A 15,956-nucleotide genomic window follows, 5' to 3' on the forward strand; every position below is an offset into this window, starting at 1 on the left:
AGCTTTCCTCTCAAGCCGGAGAGTAATACCCTACCGACGTCTCGCGTCCCTCCTATCGCTTCCTCACCGAACGCGCCTCCTTCCTCCGTCGAAACACTCTCGCGGTTCTCACCTCGGTACCGAGCAATAATGCGTCTTCGGTAATGGTTGATGCGCAGGCTTACATCACCGTCGGGGCACTGGACGCTTCAATCGTGATGGGTTTCAAGTGAAGAGAGCCGGGCACCAAGCAACAATGGACTCCAAGAAGGATAGAAAATCCAGGGGAATGGATGACAATATAATACAAAGGGTACCTAGGCATTTGGAAGCAGCGCTAGGCGAAAATAAAAAGGGTGTGGGAATAAGAGTGGACTCTTCCAACGTGCAGTTGTGCAAGAGTCACTCACAGTCCACTGGCTGCACTGGCTGCACTTCCTGCATTCGAGGAATCTAGCGCGGTAGATGCATCACATCGCCTACGCCTTGAGTATGCAGGTGCAGAGATCTGCCGTCCAGCGCCCGCCCAGGAATGAAAAAGATCGATCCAAGCAGTTGATTCGATTTGCGCACCCTAGCCAGACCCAACCGTCGGCACCGATCGATTAATTTGATCAATGCGGCGACGACATAAGAGATTCCAGCCTTCTTCACAATCGGTGCAGTGAGATGCTCACTGGTCTAAGAAGAATTGCAGTAAATGAGAGCTAACTAACCTTACTTGGGTGGTGTGCTGTGGTGACTGGGGCTCTTGGTAGGACTAGGTACGCTACCCTCAGTCAACCTTGTCAGTAGCTATCAATATCGAAAAAAGCGCAGCTGTGGAATGTTACAGTTGCCCTAGCCTGCAGTATCTGAATTGCGAACTTGGTCGCTGGATAGAGCTTCGCCAACAGTATTCCCAGAATACAAAAGGATCCCAAGTGGTGACGGCTGCATCCGGCAACATAAAAAGGATTTCGATAGTCTTCTTTAACGGTGACCCTCCTGCTCAGGCCTCGAATCAGAAATTAGGATGGGGCTGTCTCTGGTTCTTGACGTTGCTTTATCCTACCCGTAAGTCAATATGTCAATGGGACCTTAGCCTGTGCTCGAAATACCGGCGACGCGTGGAATCAAAACCAGCAGAAAAACGTCCTTGCAGAAAGGTGTGACGAGCGACGATGCCACGCAAGGGCCGAATGGACCAATGGGGCCTAGTTGTTCAGGGTCTGCTGCAGAATGGTGCGAACACCCATCTTACCCCTCCTTGAAGTCGACTCCCCTATCTGGCAAACACAAAAGAGAACAAGCAAAGACAAGGCTGGAGTTGATCAGTCGAGCCGGACAGAAAGTCAACAGCGTCATAATTCTAGTCGTAACCAGTCGCTGCTGACATTACTTCTCGCCAGCGTACGTGCGAAAGGGAGAGGGATCGCTCGATGTACAAAGTATGAGAAGAAGTCTCTGGTTCTTGGTTCGGAAGTGGAAGGTTTTGTCACCAGGAGTTGTGCCGCTGCCATGACTTGTAAGTTGACGGTGGTGAAGATGCTTCTGGCGCCCGGCGTACGAAATATACCAGGCTCAGCTGCAGCCGTCGCACGAAAACTCAGGCACAAAAGCAAGAAAAAGAAACGAGCAGAGAAGGAAGAGGGCGAGATTCTGCTAGAACGATTTGTTAATCGACAGCCGCCAGCTTGGTTCATCAGGAGAGCACTCTGGCGCCCACTCTCCTGTCAGGATCAAGCTAATTTGCGCCGAAGCGACAGCTGTGGGTTCGCCAGAGGAATCAATCCTCCTGCAAGTGTCGGCTGAACTGGTACATCACCAGGACTGCTTGGGGGTCATTAAGAGGACTCCATTTACGATACAGTAAACCAAAGACAGGCCTGCAACAGCCGGCAATATTTTGCCGGGAAAAAAAGTCCCTTCTCCAATTGCTTGGGAAAGTGGGTTGTATCCATGGAGAGGCACAGAATACGGCGAAGACTCGTTGGTGGCAGCTAAAGAGTGTGGGGGTCAAAGAAACGCACGATGAAGTGTTTGTGGGACTAGCGGTGGCCTCTCCCCATCTGGCCAGCAGACAAACAAAGTGCTGAAACTATATCCTTGAACCCATAACGACCAGGGACCTGTGCCCGAGCAGACGATCTGCGAGCACCCCCATCCGAACCAAACTTCAGAGGGCGCTTATTTTACGCTCCCGTTATGCTTATTCTGGGTCTCGGGTTCGTCCCAAACTTCAAGGCCACTTAGCACCGCTAGCATGCTGCATGGGCCATCCATCGCCCATGGGTCCGGTTACCCAAAATGCACCCAGGAATATGATCGCAAGCAGCTGATGTCCTGAAGAGCAAATGAATTGTCGACAGGTCAGATATCGAACTTAACGATCTCCTCTTATTGCGCGAGGGATTCTGTGCCTTTTACTGAAGGATCAGGATGAATTCCCGCTTCACGAATTCTGAAACCTTTACCGACAGTCCTCCGTAGTACTAGAAGTCAATCCTGATAATGATAAGGTCTGGAACTGCAGGATTCTACTGATTGAAAACGTCATAGCCGCATCAATCCGCGCAAAGAGCGGTAGGTAATGTCTACATGTCGTTGAATATCGGTGTCCTTGCGATGCCAGCCATGGCCCTTACTTTGAATTTCCACTCATTGTCGGCGACTCCGATCAGTTGAACCCTTTTTATCATCATTGGCAAAGTTAATGTTAAGCCGTCTAGAACACTAGAACTGATATACCCCCCTCGAAGTACCTTACACTCTCTAAGCCTCAAACCCGTAGCCGGGCCACGGTACCTAGACACTACCCAAGGAGACGGCCGGAGCCGAGGTACACCACACTAATATCATCTCCAAGCCTCCAACAACGAGCCAAACTCAACCTCCCACCAAAATTTACACAAGCAGCCTATCGCAAGACGCCCATTCAATCCCCAACACCAAATATGTGAGCGAACGGTCCCATTTGCCGCAGCGCAACAAATCATCATCCTCTCTACGCAGCGTAAGCCAACCTTACTTGAGTAGTACCTGCATCGCAGCCAAGGTACATGCATAACCTCGATGAGTGCTAACGAAGAGACCTCACTGGTGACGTTCCTCGAGTGCCTCCTCACAAGTGGCTTAGCCGCAGACCGCAGCATGCATTCCTGGATTTCGTCGCTGGATTGAGTTTACCAAAAAGTCCACCTCCTCCTCTAACTGTACTTTTGCATGCATAACGACGGGCCGTATCCGACTAGCGGAGAGCGCCAGAGCGCAAATTGATGGATCAGATTTCTCGGGTCCGGGACTTGACTTGACTGGCAGCGGAGTGGATTGGATACGGATATTACTTTCCAGGCCAATCTAGTGCAGTCTAGTGAATCGATGGCTCGAAGATTTAGGCAGATAGTTTGTTTGTCAGCCAGCTGAAGGATCCTGAACCTGAAGGATCTGGGAACTTGGGAAATTGGGATTCCGTGGGTTCGGGTCGGATTCTGCGCTGTCATTTGTTGGGTTGCTTTTCCCTGGTTATAGATCATTTCTTGCTGATTCGAGTGTTTGGTGCAGTCAGACTGCAGTGCAGAGCCAGGTTCGGTACAGAGTACTGTACGCTGCACATCAGCGAGACAGCGACGAGAGATCAGGTCGGCATGCATTGTGCTGACAAATTGTCTGGAATGTCATGTTATCTTACCTACCTACTTATGCAAGGACTCGGTCTTGTTGCTGTCATCGGACTGGCTGATATGCGTGATGCGAGGGGTGGCATTGAGACGTCGTGGATATAGTGTACAGATAGTAGTAGTGCTAGATACAGACCAAACACCAGAGAATCTTCGGGTAACAAATATGACGGGGAAAATCAAAAGAAGATCGGATATATACAATGCCCGCCTGAAAATAGGATCTTATAATACAATGAATCGAACCAAAAAGAAACAATAATAGTACAAGTGTCGCTCGATGGTACAAAAAACTCCCTTACCCTTCTATCAAAATCACGATGAATGCACATCCTTCTCCTCCTTCTTGAGGATATCCTTCTTGGGAATAGGCTTAAATCCAGTGCGAACAGGTCCAAGGCCAACCGGACCATTCATAAACATCTGTATGAGGACCGCCGCAGCAACAGCGACGTTGAGACTGTCGACGCCGGCCGGATCCGACCAGTCTCCCATGTAACTGTATCTGGCAGCGGGAATAGAGACGACGGCGTCGGCGTGCGATTTAATGTGTGAGCTCAGCCCGAGAGCTTCGCTGCCGAGCATGATAACGCTTGGTGCTTGGTTGATCGGAAATTGGTAATCTATCACGCCTTCCCCTTTGCCAGGTGCTGATGTTGTTGCTGTGGGTTGGTTGCTATGGATCGAGCCACTGTCGGCGTACGTAGCGGCCGGGCTGACCGCATCAGCATGATAGAAACGCCATCCGTTTGCCCTCGAGCGCTGGATAAAGTCGACTTCGTTCCTAACACTGAGGAAGTTCATGTTCTCTGCGGCACCGACGGAGGTTCTGATAGTCGCAGGGTTTAGCGGAGCACAGTTGGGACCGGCGAAGACTATTGCGTCAACGCCTAGATAATAGGCTGAACGAATGATTGCGCCGACGTTCCCTGTGTCGGTGATTCCGCTGAGGAGGAGGACAATAGGGTATCTGGTGTGTTGCTGGTGGAAGGGACGGATCAAGGGAAATCTGTCCTTTGTACCGTTCACGGCGGCTTCCTCTCGAGATTGCGGTGCAAGTTCGAGCCCAAATGTGTCATCACCAAGTGCGAACGGTTTAAGTGCTAGAGTGGGTGTCTTTGGGAGTGGCGATGCCTCGATGAGTACGCCGTTGTGTGCCCTCGCCCCGCTCAGCTTGCCAAAAAGCGTGTCCCAATAGCCAAAGACCATTTTGACTTGGATGTTCTTCGAAAGGGCCAATTTCCGCAGCGCTATTTTTCTGGGAGACAGTGGCTCATCTTTGGTCATATACATGTAGAGCTTGTATAATTTGCGTGTGCCACAGCGTACCGCGGCTTCAACGTTTCGAATCCCGAAGACAAACTCGGAAGCCGCATGAGTGAAAGGAATGTGGCTCGGCGGCTTGGAAAATTCCTTTGCTCGTTCAGGCATTTCATCCGTGTATCTGTGGGCATTGGCGCCTCTTACTCTCTTGAATCTTTTGGGTTTTTCAGATTCAGGATCGAGTTGCCAAGGGGCAAAAGTTCCTGTTCGAACAAACTCATCTGGATCGAACTCGACTGGCTTTGCCTCCCGTCCGACTCGGTCACCACGAAGTCCGCCGCGTGCTCCGAATTTCGATACATGATTCGATATGCGACTGCTGTCTGGGCGATAAGGTATATTCTCCTCCCTGGATCTTCGCAAATTCTGGGACCGGTGCCGCTGATATTCCCGGGGTAGGCCACTAAAGTCTCCTCTGCGAGCGGGTTGAAGTTCATCAAAGTCCGATGGCGAGAATTTATCATGGTTTTCATCTTTGTTTCTGATATTTCGAGATTTGAAGGGCGTGTCTCCAGAACGGGGCCGGCGGCGTTTGTCGTAGGACTCGCGTCTATCATCTAGACTTTGAGATGCGCGGATTCCGTAACCGATGGCGGAATTGATCGAGACATATCTGAGAGAAGTTCGGGGAGAAGAACAGTCATATGGTCGCCGCAATGAGGACTGGACTATCCTTAAAGGAGAATAAAGAGACATGTTGGCCTCTTATGAAGAGAAGCTCATGAAGACATGAGGCTTGGGGGAGGCGTATTTTTTATGATGTCGCCGATAAGATAACAGCCCGCATCATTGTTGGTCCGGGCTTCCGGCATCGCGTCCGACGCGGATCCTCGATGTCTAACGCGGAGAAAGTGTTAAAGTTGTCGGAGGAGCAAGCTTGCCTCGAGCTCCAGCTTTGTTCCTGAGGTTGTCGCTCCTTCCTGCTTACCTCGCTGGCTCCATGGCTTCTTTGACGACCCTCACTCTCAGATCCGTTCTCTTGGTCTTCTCGCAATCTCTATGAACGACCGTCGCCGATTTCTTTATGAGTAACAGAGATGGAGAGCTTCTCAGCCACCGCCCGCAACTGGGGCGCTATGTTTGGCCTCAACACAAGAAAGGAGAAAGATGAGCCTCAGTTTAACGGTCCTCAAATGACGGCAGTTGAAGTTCCAGTGCTTCCCACTCTGGACGAATACGAGTGGCTCCATGGGCATTTTACTGTTCGGTACATAATGCAAGAAGTCTCGTCGGAAGACAGTCACAAGCCTTCGTACCTTGTCAAGCTCGAAAGCCGTGAAACCGAAGTAGTACGTACTACCACCCGTACCATGCCCATGCCTTGTAAATGTGAATTGGATGCATTACTGACCCCGCGCCTTGCTCACTAGATTACTTCCTTGCGCTTGCAGTCCCTCGAAAATGGCGCAGAAGCACTCAAAACGTTTCAAAACTCGCGTGTGAAATACCGTGCGCCAAGCAGCGAGCCCGAATCAGAGAGTGAAGAGGAAGCGCAAGATGAAGCAGAAGAGGAAATGGTCGAGAGCAGCTCCCCTGAGCCCGAATTGAATGACAGCAGGCCAGCGCGACGCGCAAAAAGGACGAAATTTACCGAGTTTTTTGGAGTCATTAGTAGCGATGAAGAGAAAGCCGCAAAGTCAGATTCAAGTGACGATCTCATTGTCACGTCCAGGTCGAGACGAAGTGGGCTTCGAAAGAAACGTCCGCAATACCGAAGTGCTTTGGATAGTGATTCGGATATCGGCGCGCGAGCAGGTACCAGGACATCAACTCGGCAGCGGAAAGTTATGCGACGGAATCTTCGCGAGCTGCCGGAGGATGACATCTCTGAATATGAAGCTGTCCTTTCAAAACATCAAAAGTATGTGGGCACCAAGGAGAAGTTCGAAAAGATGTCAACAAGCGATCCCTTCCGCTCTCGTCATCGGAACACCTGTGAAGTCTGCTCCATCAAAGGAGACCATCCTGACAAAGGGCCATTAATGTTTTGCCAGGGCTGTACGGATGCATATCATCAGATCTGCCTAGGTCCCCGTACCGCCCGTGAGCATCTGGTCACCAAGGTTGCAAGCGACAAGTTCATCCTTCAATGTCGTCGTTGCCTAGGATCAGCTCACACAAAGGATCCGAATTTCCCTCACCAGGGATATTGTACTGGCTGTAACAAGAAAGGGAAGATGTCTGCGCCTCTGAGGCAGCGCCTTACATCAAAGCAAGAGCAACAGCTTCGAGAGGAAAATGGTGGTGAAGATCCTATAACAACGGTCGAATCATATCTTATCAACAATGAAAATAATCTCCTTTTCCGTTGCAAAGCCTGCCATAGATCTTTCCATTTCGACCACCTTCGTTCTTCTGGTACGTCATCTTGGCAGTGTCACGATTGCCTGTCCCTACCCGGTGAGGTCAATGCTATGGTTGCCTGGCGGCCGGTAAAAACCGCCACCAAGAATATGCCAAAGACACCTGAACTAGAGAAAGAACACCTCATGAAATGGAAAGGAAAATCTTACGCTCATTGTACTTGGATGCCTGGCAGCTGGGTTTGGGGCTACGTCAATCCAGTCATGCGCCGCGCTTTTCTAAAATCAGATAAAGCTCAGCTCCCACGGATGACTGCGCAGGAGGCCATCCCCGACGATTACTTGCGGGTAGATATTGTTTTCGATGTCAAATATTCTGATGACGACCTTCATGTTTACGGCGAGGATTACGAAGCAGACCTTAAACGCGTCCATCACGTATCCCAGGCCTATGTGAAATTCAAAGGATTGCCGTACGAAGATGCAGTTTGGGAAGTACCGCCAGGGTCAGACAATACCGACAGTTGGAACGACTTCAAAGCTGCATATGCGGATTGGGCTAAGAAGCCATACATTGGCACGCCTAACCAGAATTCGCTACGCAAGCATCTCGCCAACGTGAGAAGGCAAAAGTTCAAATCCAAAGATGCGCAGCCAAAAATCATGACTGGCGGCGAGATCATGGACTACCAACGGGACGGCCTAAACTGGCTTTACTACAAATGGTTCAAGCAGCAGAATGCCATTCTTGCCGATGAAATGGGTCTTGGTAAGACAATTCAAGTCATCGGCCTCCTCGCAACATTGATTCAGGATCACAAATGTTGGCCGTTTCTCATCGTCGTTCCAAATTCAACATGTCCTAACTGGAGAAAGGAGTTCAAGACCTGGGTCCCGTCAATCCGCGCAGTCACTTATTATGGCTCATCCTTGGCTCGCAAGCTTGCACAGGAGCACGAAATGTTCATAATAGGCGACCCGGATCTGAAATGTCAGGTGGTTATAACTTCTTATGAAACAATGACGGACGACTTTTCTAGAAGGGTGCTGTCGAGGATACCATGGGCCGGCCTAGTTGTCGATGAAGGGCAACGACTCAAAAGCGATAAAAGTCAAATCCATGAATCATTGTCCAAGATGACTTTTCCTTTCAAGGTTCTGATGACTGGTACTCCTCTGCAAAACAACATAAGGGAGCTGTTTAATCTTCTTCAATTCTGCGATCAGTCCCAAAATGCTGCGGAGCTGGAAGAGAAATACGAGACTTTATCGAAGGAGAACATACCGGAACTCCACGAGCTCATAAGACCCTTTTTCCTCCGTCGTACTAAGGCTCAAGTTCTTACTTTCCTTCCGCCAATTACACAAATTATTGTGCCTGCCACGATGTCGGTCCTGCAGAAGAAACTTTACAAGTCCATCCTTGCGAAGAACCCTGAGCTTATCAAAGCCATTTTCCAGCGAACAGACGAGCAAGAGCATCGTCTGAAGCAAAGCGAACGTCATAATCTCAATAACATTCTCATGCAGTTACGGAAGTGCTTGTGTCACCCTTTCATTTACAGCAAGGCGATCGAGGAGCGGACCGAGGATCCTGACGTAGCCCATCGGAATCTAGTGGACGCTGCTGGAAAATTGCAACTCCTGCAACTTATGCTGCCGAAGCTTCAGGCTCGAGGTCACCGAGTCCTGATTTTTAGTCAGTTTCTAGAGAACCTGGATGTTATGGAGGACTTCCTTGACGGCCTGGGTCTTCCTCATCGCCGTCTTGACGGTAGAATGACTTCGCTGGAAAAGCAGAAGATGATTGATGATTACAACGCTCCAAACTCACACTACTTTGCTTTTCTTCTCTCGACCAGATCTGGTGGCGTGGGAATTAACCTTGCTACTGCAGACACTGTTATTATCATGGACCCAGACTTTAACCCTCACCAAGACATGCAAGCTTTGTCTCGTGCTCATCGTATCGGGCAGAAGAACAAGGTTCTCGTCTTTCAGCTCATGGTTCGAGGCAGTGCGGAGGAGAAAATCATGCAAATTGGGAAGAAGAAAATGGTGCTAGATCACGTACTCATCGATCGGATGACGGCAGAGGACGACGATGGGCAGGACTTGGAATCTATCCTTCGTCATGGAGCAAAAGCTTTGTTCGATGACGATGATTCTGGGGACATTATTTATACCCCTGAGTCCGTCGATAAGCTTCTTGATCGCAGTAAAATGGAACAAGCTAGCACCGCAAACGGGAACGGCCCTGCTTTCGAATTCAGCTTTGCCCGGGTTTGGGCAAATGAAGGTGGCATTTTGGATGATCAGCTTCACGTCACTGAGGAAGATACATCTATAAATCCTGATACTTGGGAAAAGATTTTACAGGAACGGGAGCGAGCCGCAGCTGAAGAGGCAAGGAAGAAGGCAGAGATCCTCGGGCGCGGTAAACGTAAGAGGGCTAACGTGGACTACGCTACCAATGAGCCGGACCCCTCGCCCGAGAAACCGCGTGCGAACCAACAGGCCGAGAGCGACGACGAATTTCAGGGTGAGGATGCAGCAGCGGAGTCTGACTATAGCTTGGAAGACGCTGCTAGCGATCCCGACATGCCCGTCAAGAAGCTCAAAAGTAAGTATCCTTCGCAGCCAAAGTGCTGTCCTCGAAACTAACCTGTGTCACAGTTCGGCCGTTTATGCGAGTGGTGCCTCCCCCACAGCCTCCTCAGGAACCTCAACCACCGCCGCCCAATGGCGTGGGGATGGATGGCAATGTGGATAGAAACGGGGAACCTTGTTTCGTCTGCAATCGCACACATCCTCTCGGGTCCTGCCCTTTGAAGCTCGCCGGGGTTGAACACTGCGGTCTCTGCGGGCTCGCTCACTTTGGACACGCCCGCACATGCCCGCACTTGAAATCGGAAGATCAGATATCAAGGATGATCGAGGCATTAAAGCAGAGCACTGAAGACCGGCATCTGGTGGCGTTAGCGAAGAAGTACTGCTACGGTATCAAGGGTGATCTCGCGCAGCGCAAGCGAAGAGAGTCGGGAAATGCTGCAGACGGATCTGTCAACGCGAGCCCAGCTCCTACAGCTCCTCAGCCAGCTGGTATTCCTCGCGCGACTCAACCGACGGTAGACCTCACTGGCAACACCGCGAATGGAAACGGAAACGGACAATCTGGTCCAGTCGGGGCAGGCTGGTCTCAAACAAATGATCATGAAATGTACAGTGCCTTGAACAACTATTTATCTGCAAGAAAGTGATCGTCTTGTTCATTCTTTTGGCAACCTACGGTTTGACGGTGTTTCAATAGCGGGAGTTGGGCGGATCTCTCACTTTTGTTATGAAGTACAAATATACCATGGATAGGTTTATTGAATGAAAGAATCGTCAAAAGAAGATGTGAAAAAGCTAGGTAGAGTCCGGTGGTTGGGGACAGTAGTTACGGGTAAGGTCACATGGGGCCAAGATATATATAGCTGGAGATGGGGGAACCTTCCTCGGACTCCGTCCTTCGACTTGAACTACAGTCCATCAAGACTGTGCCCACCCGATTGACTTACGCGGTGAACATGGGCGCGTTTGACGGCGTCAGCCACCCACAGGGAGCCAATAGGTTCCAGATTGCGAACTGGGATGACTTTTGGGGATAGCAGAAGGTCTCGAACTGGACCGACCCACCGACAGTGGACGAGGAGTCACTGCATTCACGCCATATATCAAAAGTACGTACTTGACCCAGGCAATTGAGGGAAGGCTGGGGTGTACCGTTGTTGATCTGACAACTCGTTTCAGAGACTTCTGTGGGCTGTGTTACCTAGCCAATTGTCTGGACCAACAACAATCAACCGAGACGCGAGCAAGCGCTGTCCCAGAACGCCATTCCAGGGATACTTTGAGTCCGACAATGGGGTTCGAAGCTTTGTTTCCCAGCAAAACTGGATAGATACACTGGGCGAAAAGAAATAACCAGGGAACAACAGGCGGAACAGTGAAGGTAGAGGGCGCAGCCTGCAAGCAACCGGGATATGGTTGTACTGGCCAGGTAATCGACCCATGGGCAAACACTGGCAGAGGTGAGTGGATCGTTCTTTCTCTTATCTTCTCTTTGGGTGGTTTCTTTCTGCTCTTCCCTTCTCTCTTCTGTTTGACTTCCCATTGTTGATATATCCAGGATGTTTCGGCATTGTGTTGTTCTTTGCTTGCTTTTTTCCCTCGGATCCTACTGTCTATATTCTCTTTAACAGAGGATAATTGAAAAATCCCCTGTTTGAACTATATATCATAACATTCTCTGTCAACCCTGTCTCATGTACAGAGTGACAGAGGAAGAATATAACCCCTGTATACATTCACTGGACCCATCCCAAGTACCAACGTTGAACCCCAACTTGTCCACCACGAGCATATTTTTGTCTGCCCTACTTCTACTGGTTCGAGTCTAGGTCCAGTGAATCACTCTTTTTTTCTGCCTTCATTCACTTTTTCATCATAACACTTTTCCTTCTCTGCCCCTCCCTCGCTACACACTCCAGGCATTTAAGCAACTGTCCACTCCAGTACTGACAAAATCCTTCTTCTTTTCTCTTTCTCCCATTCTTTTCTTTCCTTTTTCTCTTCTGCCTCACTTTCTTCTCAGTTCATCGTCGCAAGAAATCTGATCCAGTGAACGTTGAGCTTAGATGAAAATGTCCTCGACTCTCCGTCCTCAGTATTTCTGTTCTCGCCCTAACGGCGCCCTCGTCCCCCTTATTGCCGTGGATGAGCTGCCGTCCAGCATTTTCATTCATGGTGCACCTCCAGCATTATCCGCTGCTGAGACCCAAGGAATGACGAGCCTGGGATGTTTGGGTCCTCGGGGTCAGATCTACCTTGTTGAAAGTTCAGCGCCAGCTGCAAGCCGTTCGTCATCAAACGGCGGCACGAGCCAGCAACCCCGAAGCAGCGACTTGCAGGCCGAGCTGGTGAATTTATTCAACAACAACAATCTCTCGGCCGATGAGCGCAGCAAACTGCAAGCCTTGATCCAACACATGGCCTCTACCTGGCAGATGAACAATCCTTCAACTGCTGGGGCGCTGGTTCCCCGGAACGGAGGTAGCTATGGTAACGGAGTTGCCCAGCAGGTGAGAGTTGGTACCTCCCTAACGGCATGAATATGCTTAATATGGAACATAGCTAACGCCTGAATAGACGAACTCCCGTAACTTCAAGAAGGAGTTCTGCTCCTACTGGATTCGCCACGGCGAATGTGATTACTCGCAACAAGGTAAGAGCAGAAATGAAGCTTTGGCAACATAAGTGACTAATTTAGCCTCAAATAGGCTGCCTCTACAAGCATGAAATGCCTTTAGACAAAGAAGGGCTGGACAAAGTCGGCCTCCGTGACATTCCCAAGTGGTATCGTGAGAAAACGGGCCACTCCAGCCTTTTGCCCAATGGTCATGCCCACCCGCGGCCGAACACTTCGTCTTTGAAGAACGATACCACACAAAAGCCAATTCAGTATCCTGCGCAATTGGCTGCTAATGAAGCAGGCCAGCGTTCTGCGGGTACCAGCAAACCCCTTGATCAGAGAACTGTCGTCTATCGTCCTGCTCCGCAGGCGTCGGGGTTTGCTGGATCTTCCCAGATGGCGTTCAACTCCATGATTCCACCCATGACTCCCTTTCCCCAACCACAGCCACAAGCCATCGTTCCGAGGCAGATCAGCACTGGCAACAGAAAGGCTGACTTTATTTCGTTTGACCACTCGACTCAGGACTACATGTCAAGCAGCAACATGCTCTTCTCGCCGCCCAACGGAACCAACTTGGATGCGCCCAGGAAGACTCCCCACGAGGATCTCGTTCATAGCCTTCACTCACTCACCATGAGCCCTGGCCTGCCTAGTGCCGACCACCTTTCGAGTCCATTTGACCCTGCTGTAGATCCAAGCCGCTTCAACAATGTGCAAAGATCACGCCGGCTATATGAAGGCATACAGGATGCCATATCTAGCGCTGCAGAGCTCGCCGAGGCCAACCCCCTGCACGCCTACCATAACCAGACCGCAGCATCTTCCAACAGTGCATCTCCCGCATCTAAAGCCACCGGCTCTCAGCTCACAAGCCCCGGCTTAGATATTACTCGCGGAAGCACCACATCTGTCTCGCCTCCGCACGATGCCTCTCCCACCAGCCAAGCACCCGCCGTTGGCCCTGTTCCTAACACTTACCTTCGCCGCGGGAACCAAAATGGGTCTAGACGTGCTTTTGATGCGTTCAGTGGCAGGATGTCTCGCAGCCAGCGATCTGGCGAATCCTCCGAGGATGACCTCAAAAAATAACCGATCTACTATCACTCGACGCCGCTGATACCCATAAATCCAATTTCGTAATAGACTTCTTCCACCAAGGCGCACGACACCCCCTAGTTTTTCTCTATGACATTTACGTCAACATCAGCAATTAGGGCAAACTCCTTACCACAAACCTTTCCTCACTCCACTCTACGATACGAAACGACACACATGACCGCCTCTCGCCTATTTATACAAACAACCTTTCACCACGGGGGTCTGTCCATTGTATATGAATGTTTGCGGCTCAGTTTGGAAACAATAGTTGAGATGGGCTTGTCTCATCCAAACCATCGATGTACGATCTTGGGATAGCTACAGCCAGCCAGCTAGGCTAGGTGTTATTGACTTCGCATATAGCTGCTCATGCTGGTTGGATTATCTCGTTCGGCATCTACTTGTTCCATTCTCTTTCTCTTACTTCTCCTGTTTAATTATTTACGGTTTCGTCCATACGTTGTTGCTGTTTTTTTCTTTCTCTTAATGATAATCCCACCTTTCTCCTTTCCTATTTCAGTTTGTTCTTGGTTTCTTTTCGTTTCCCCTTCCTTCTTTCGTTTCTCTTTGATGACGCGTTATGTACTATAATGGGACAGGTCCTCTCGTTTATACTCGGGAAACCGGGGAACTTTTCGATGGCGGCGAGGATAAAAAACATAGGAAAAAAGGTGGAAGGCAAGCCGTCCGCAGTCAGCAATTTAGGGCAGATGTATGTTCTCTAAATAAAAGTGATGATGTTTTTCTATTAATTCTCGGTATCATGCCACCGGTTAGTTGGATGTCGTATGCGACAAAAAGTAATGGCTAGAGGATATTACTTGCTACTATAGATGTAGGAAGGCAGTAATCTGGTAAAGTAGTAGGTGGTAGTATAGTATTGTACATTGAATTGACATGAGAAGATATGCGGGAAAAAAATGTAAACGACCCTGCGCCGTCCTGTGATGGTAAGTAAATAGATAGATTGTACAACAATCGCCATGTAACTGACGGGAGCCTGCGGCCCTCTTTTGCCCCTCTACCGGTTCTTCGGGGTCAACAGTTTCTGCACCGGCCTCGACATTCTAGCGCCAACTTGCGCCGCAACCTTCTGGCGCTCCTGCGTAGCGTGAACCTGCAGCGCCGGGTTCAAAGCCGGGAGGGACTCAATCGCCGCCGCAACAATCACGTTCCCGTCTACAACACTGCCCTGTCTCTGTGCCGACAGCCGTTTTCGTTCGGCGCGGTTGGCCTCAAGCTGCTTCTTGCGCTCCTCCGTCATGGCCCATGAGTCGGGGAACTGGTGGCGCACCTTGGGCTTGTGGTGGCGGAGGTCAAGCGGGATATCAGCGAAGGAGTCGCCCTCCTTGGCTTCCTTGAGGAGCGTTTGAATGATGTCGCCGAGATACCGTTTGTTCTGGGCGCGGGTGTCAAATTTCTCGCTGGACATGCGGATGATGTCTGTGTCTGGGTTGTAGCGGGGGCCGACGAGCTTGAGGAAGGTCTGGCGCTGCGCTTCGGTCAGGTATTTGGGGGCGAGGTCTTTGCTTGCTAGCTCGACGACGACCTTGGATTCGGCGGGGTGCGATTCACCCATATATGTAGTGTAACGGAAGCGGAGGATGTGGGTTTCGGGAGGGAGGGTGAAGGGCTGAGCCAGTTCTGGTGGGTGTCAGTCAGTCCTCCTTCGGGTAACTGGTGAAAGAGAATAAAGGATACATACTGCTTAGATGCGGCATATCCCAAGCGGCAATCCGAGCATACTCTCTGATTTCGCGATGTAACTCGAGCTCCGCGTGAGCCGCGGACGTGATTTCGTCGTCGTGTACATCGTCATTGTCCGGAACAACACCAAACTCGTCATCTTCATCATTCGCCCAGAAACCGCTGACCTTCTTTCGTTCCTCGGTGAACTTCAATGGAGCCTCCTTGTCAATGCCGTTCACGATGTCGTCGAGCTCCGCAAACATCGTACTTCGCACTTGCGGATTGTTGAACTCTGCGACAGCCCTGCGCTGCTCGGCATCAAACTCCACGCGCTCCTCCGGAGACATCATATCGTACATCATCCGCTCCTCTCGAGAAAGCAAGTCCGGCGAGTATTCAGGTGCAGGCGGGTAGTCTTCGGGACGGGGGTCTTTCGGCTGGACGGGGTCCGGGGGGTCTTCAGGCAAGAGTGTCGGCGCTGATGCGGAGAATTGACGGTAGGGGAGGGCAATTGGGCCTCTGCGGGCCATGACCCGGGTGGAGCGGCCCAGACACCTTGCTATTAAGACCATTGTGTGCGGGGGGATGAGGCTGTCTGGCTGGTTTGGAGAGATTTCGGCGAAGTTGTTTTTTTGCGGATGGTGAACTGGGCTTGGCGACGCTAGTCCG

The 15,956-nt window shown here is 50.6% G+C and overlaps 5 protein-coding genes across 5 annotated transcripts; 2 read left to right on the forward strand and 3 right to left on the reverse strand.

The window, feature by feature from the left end:
* Nucleotides 1–5: 5 nt before the first annotated feature.
* On the reverse strand, nucleotides 6–1,738 carry BDV14DRAFT_162047 (uncharacterized protein). The gene has a single exon (XM_073766841.1). It carries the CDS (start codon nucleotides 1,662–1,664, stop codon nucleotides 1,323–1,325), a length of 342 nt encoding a protein of 113 aa, XP_073633791.1. The 5' UTR covers nucleotides 1,665–1,738; the 3' UTR covers nucleotides 6–1,322.
* A 1,915-nt stretch (nucleotides 1,739–3,653) lies between these two features.
* On the reverse strand, nucleotides 3,654–5,690 carry BDV14DRAFT_162048 (uncharacterized protein). Its single transcript, XM_073766842.1, has one exon. The coding sequence runs from the start codon at nucleotides 5,655–5,657 to the stop codon at nucleotides 3,954–3,956; it is 1,704 nt and encodes a 567-aa protein (XP_073633792.1). The 5' UTR covers nucleotides 5,658–5,690; the 3' UTR covers nucleotides 3,654–3,953.
* Nucleotides 5,691–5,802: 112 nt separating this feature from the next.
* BDV14DRAFT_3456 (putative chromatin remodeling complex subunit (Chd3)) lies at nucleotides 5,803–10,710 on the forward strand. The gene is made up of 3 exons (XM_073776593.1): nucleotides 5,803–6,250; nucleotides 6,332–9,887; nucleotides 9,941–10,710. The coding sequence occupies exons 1-3, from the start codon at nucleotides 5,999–6,001 to the stop codon at nucleotides 10,522–10,524; spliced, it is 4,392 nt and encodes a 1,463-aa protein (XP_073633793.1). The 5' UTR covers nucleotides 5,803–5,998; the 3' UTR covers nucleotides 10,525–10,710.
* A 921-nt stretch (nucleotides 10,711–11,631) lies between these two features.
* Nucleotides 11,632–13,778, forward strand: BDV14DRAFT_3460 (uncharacterized protein). Its single transcript, XM_073776597.1, has 3 exons — nucleotides 11,632–12,393; nucleotides 12,455–12,530; nucleotides 12,586–13,778. Exons 1-3 carry the CDS (start codon nucleotides 11,944–11,946, stop codon nucleotides 13,587–13,589), a joined length of 1,530 nt encoding a protein of 509 aa, XP_073633794.1. The 5' UTR covers nucleotides 11,632–11,943; the 3' UTR covers nucleotides 13,590–13,778.
* A 573-nt stretch (nucleotides 13,779–14,351) lies between these two features.
* BDV14DRAFT_162056 (mitochondrial 37S ribosomal protein mS35) lies at nucleotides 14,352–15,883 on the reverse strand. Its single transcript, XM_073766843.1, has 2 exons — nucleotides 15,304–15,883; nucleotides 14,352–15,242 (listed from the first exon to the last, which is right to left on the reverse strand). The coding sequence occupies exons 1-2, from the start codon at nucleotides 15,857–15,859 to the stop codon at nucleotides 14,620–14,622; spliced, it is 1,179 nt and encodes a 392-aa protein (XP_073633795.1). The 5' UTR covers nucleotides 15,860–15,883; the 3' UTR covers nucleotides 14,352–14,619.
* Nucleotides 15,884–15,956: the final 73 nt, after the last annotated feature.

The sequence above is a fragment of the Aspergillus stella-maris genome (assembly GCF_047715825.1).
Source record: "Aspergillus stella-maris strain CBS 113639 unplaced genomic scaffold BDV14scaffold_1, whole genome shotgun sequence".
Taxonomy (NCBI): Eukaryota; Fungi; Ascomycota; class Eurotiomycetes; order Eurotiales; family Aspergillaceae; genus Aspergillus; species Aspergillus stella-maris.

Excerpts from the sequence above, each read along its gene's own strand:
- BDV14DRAFT_162047 (XM_073766841.1), bottom strand. The coding sequence starts at position 1,664 with ATGAACCAAGCTGGCGGCTGTCGATTAACAAATCGTTCTAGCAGAATC.
- BDV14DRAFT_162056 (XM_073766843.1), bottom strand. The coding sequence starts at position 15,859 with ATGGTCTTAATAGCAAGGTGTCTGGGCCGCTCCACCCGGGTCATGGCC. Across the intron at positions 15,243-15,303 it reads GGATATGCCGCATCTAAGCA|AACTGGCTCAGCCCTTCACC; the intron begins GTATGTATCCTT and ends GACACCCACCAG.
- BDV14DRAFT_162048 (XM_073766842.1), bottom strand. The coding sequence starts at position 5,657 with ATGTCTCTTTATTCTCCTTTAAGGATAGTCCAGTCCTCATTGCGGCGA.
- BDV14DRAFT_3456 (XM_073776593.1), top strand. The coding sequence starts at position 5,999 with ATGGAGAGCTTCTCAGCCACCGCCCGCAACTGGGGCGCTATGTTTGGC. Across the intron at positions 6,251-6,331 it reads AAAGCCGTGAAACCGAAGTA|ATTACTTCCTTGCGCTTGCA; the intron begins GTACGTACTACC and ends CTTGCTCACTAG. Across the intron at positions 9,888-9,940 it reads GCCCGTCAAGAAGCTCAAAA|TTCGGCCGTTTATGCGAGTG; the intron begins GTAAGTATCCTT and ends CCTGTGTCACAG.
- BDV14DRAFT_3460 (XM_073776597.1), top strand. The coding sequence starts at position 11,944 with ATGAAAATGTCCTCGACTCTCCGTCCTCAGTATTTCTGTTCTCGCCCT. Across the intron at positions 12,394-12,454 it reads GAGTTGCCCAGCAGGTGAGA|ACGAACTCCCGTAACTTCAA; the intron begins GTTGGTACCTCC and ends ACGCCTGAATAG. Across the intron at positions 12,531-12,585 it reads ATGTGATTACTCGCAACAAG|GCTGCCTCTACAAGCATGAA; the intron begins GTAAGAGCAGAA and ends AGCCTCAAATAG.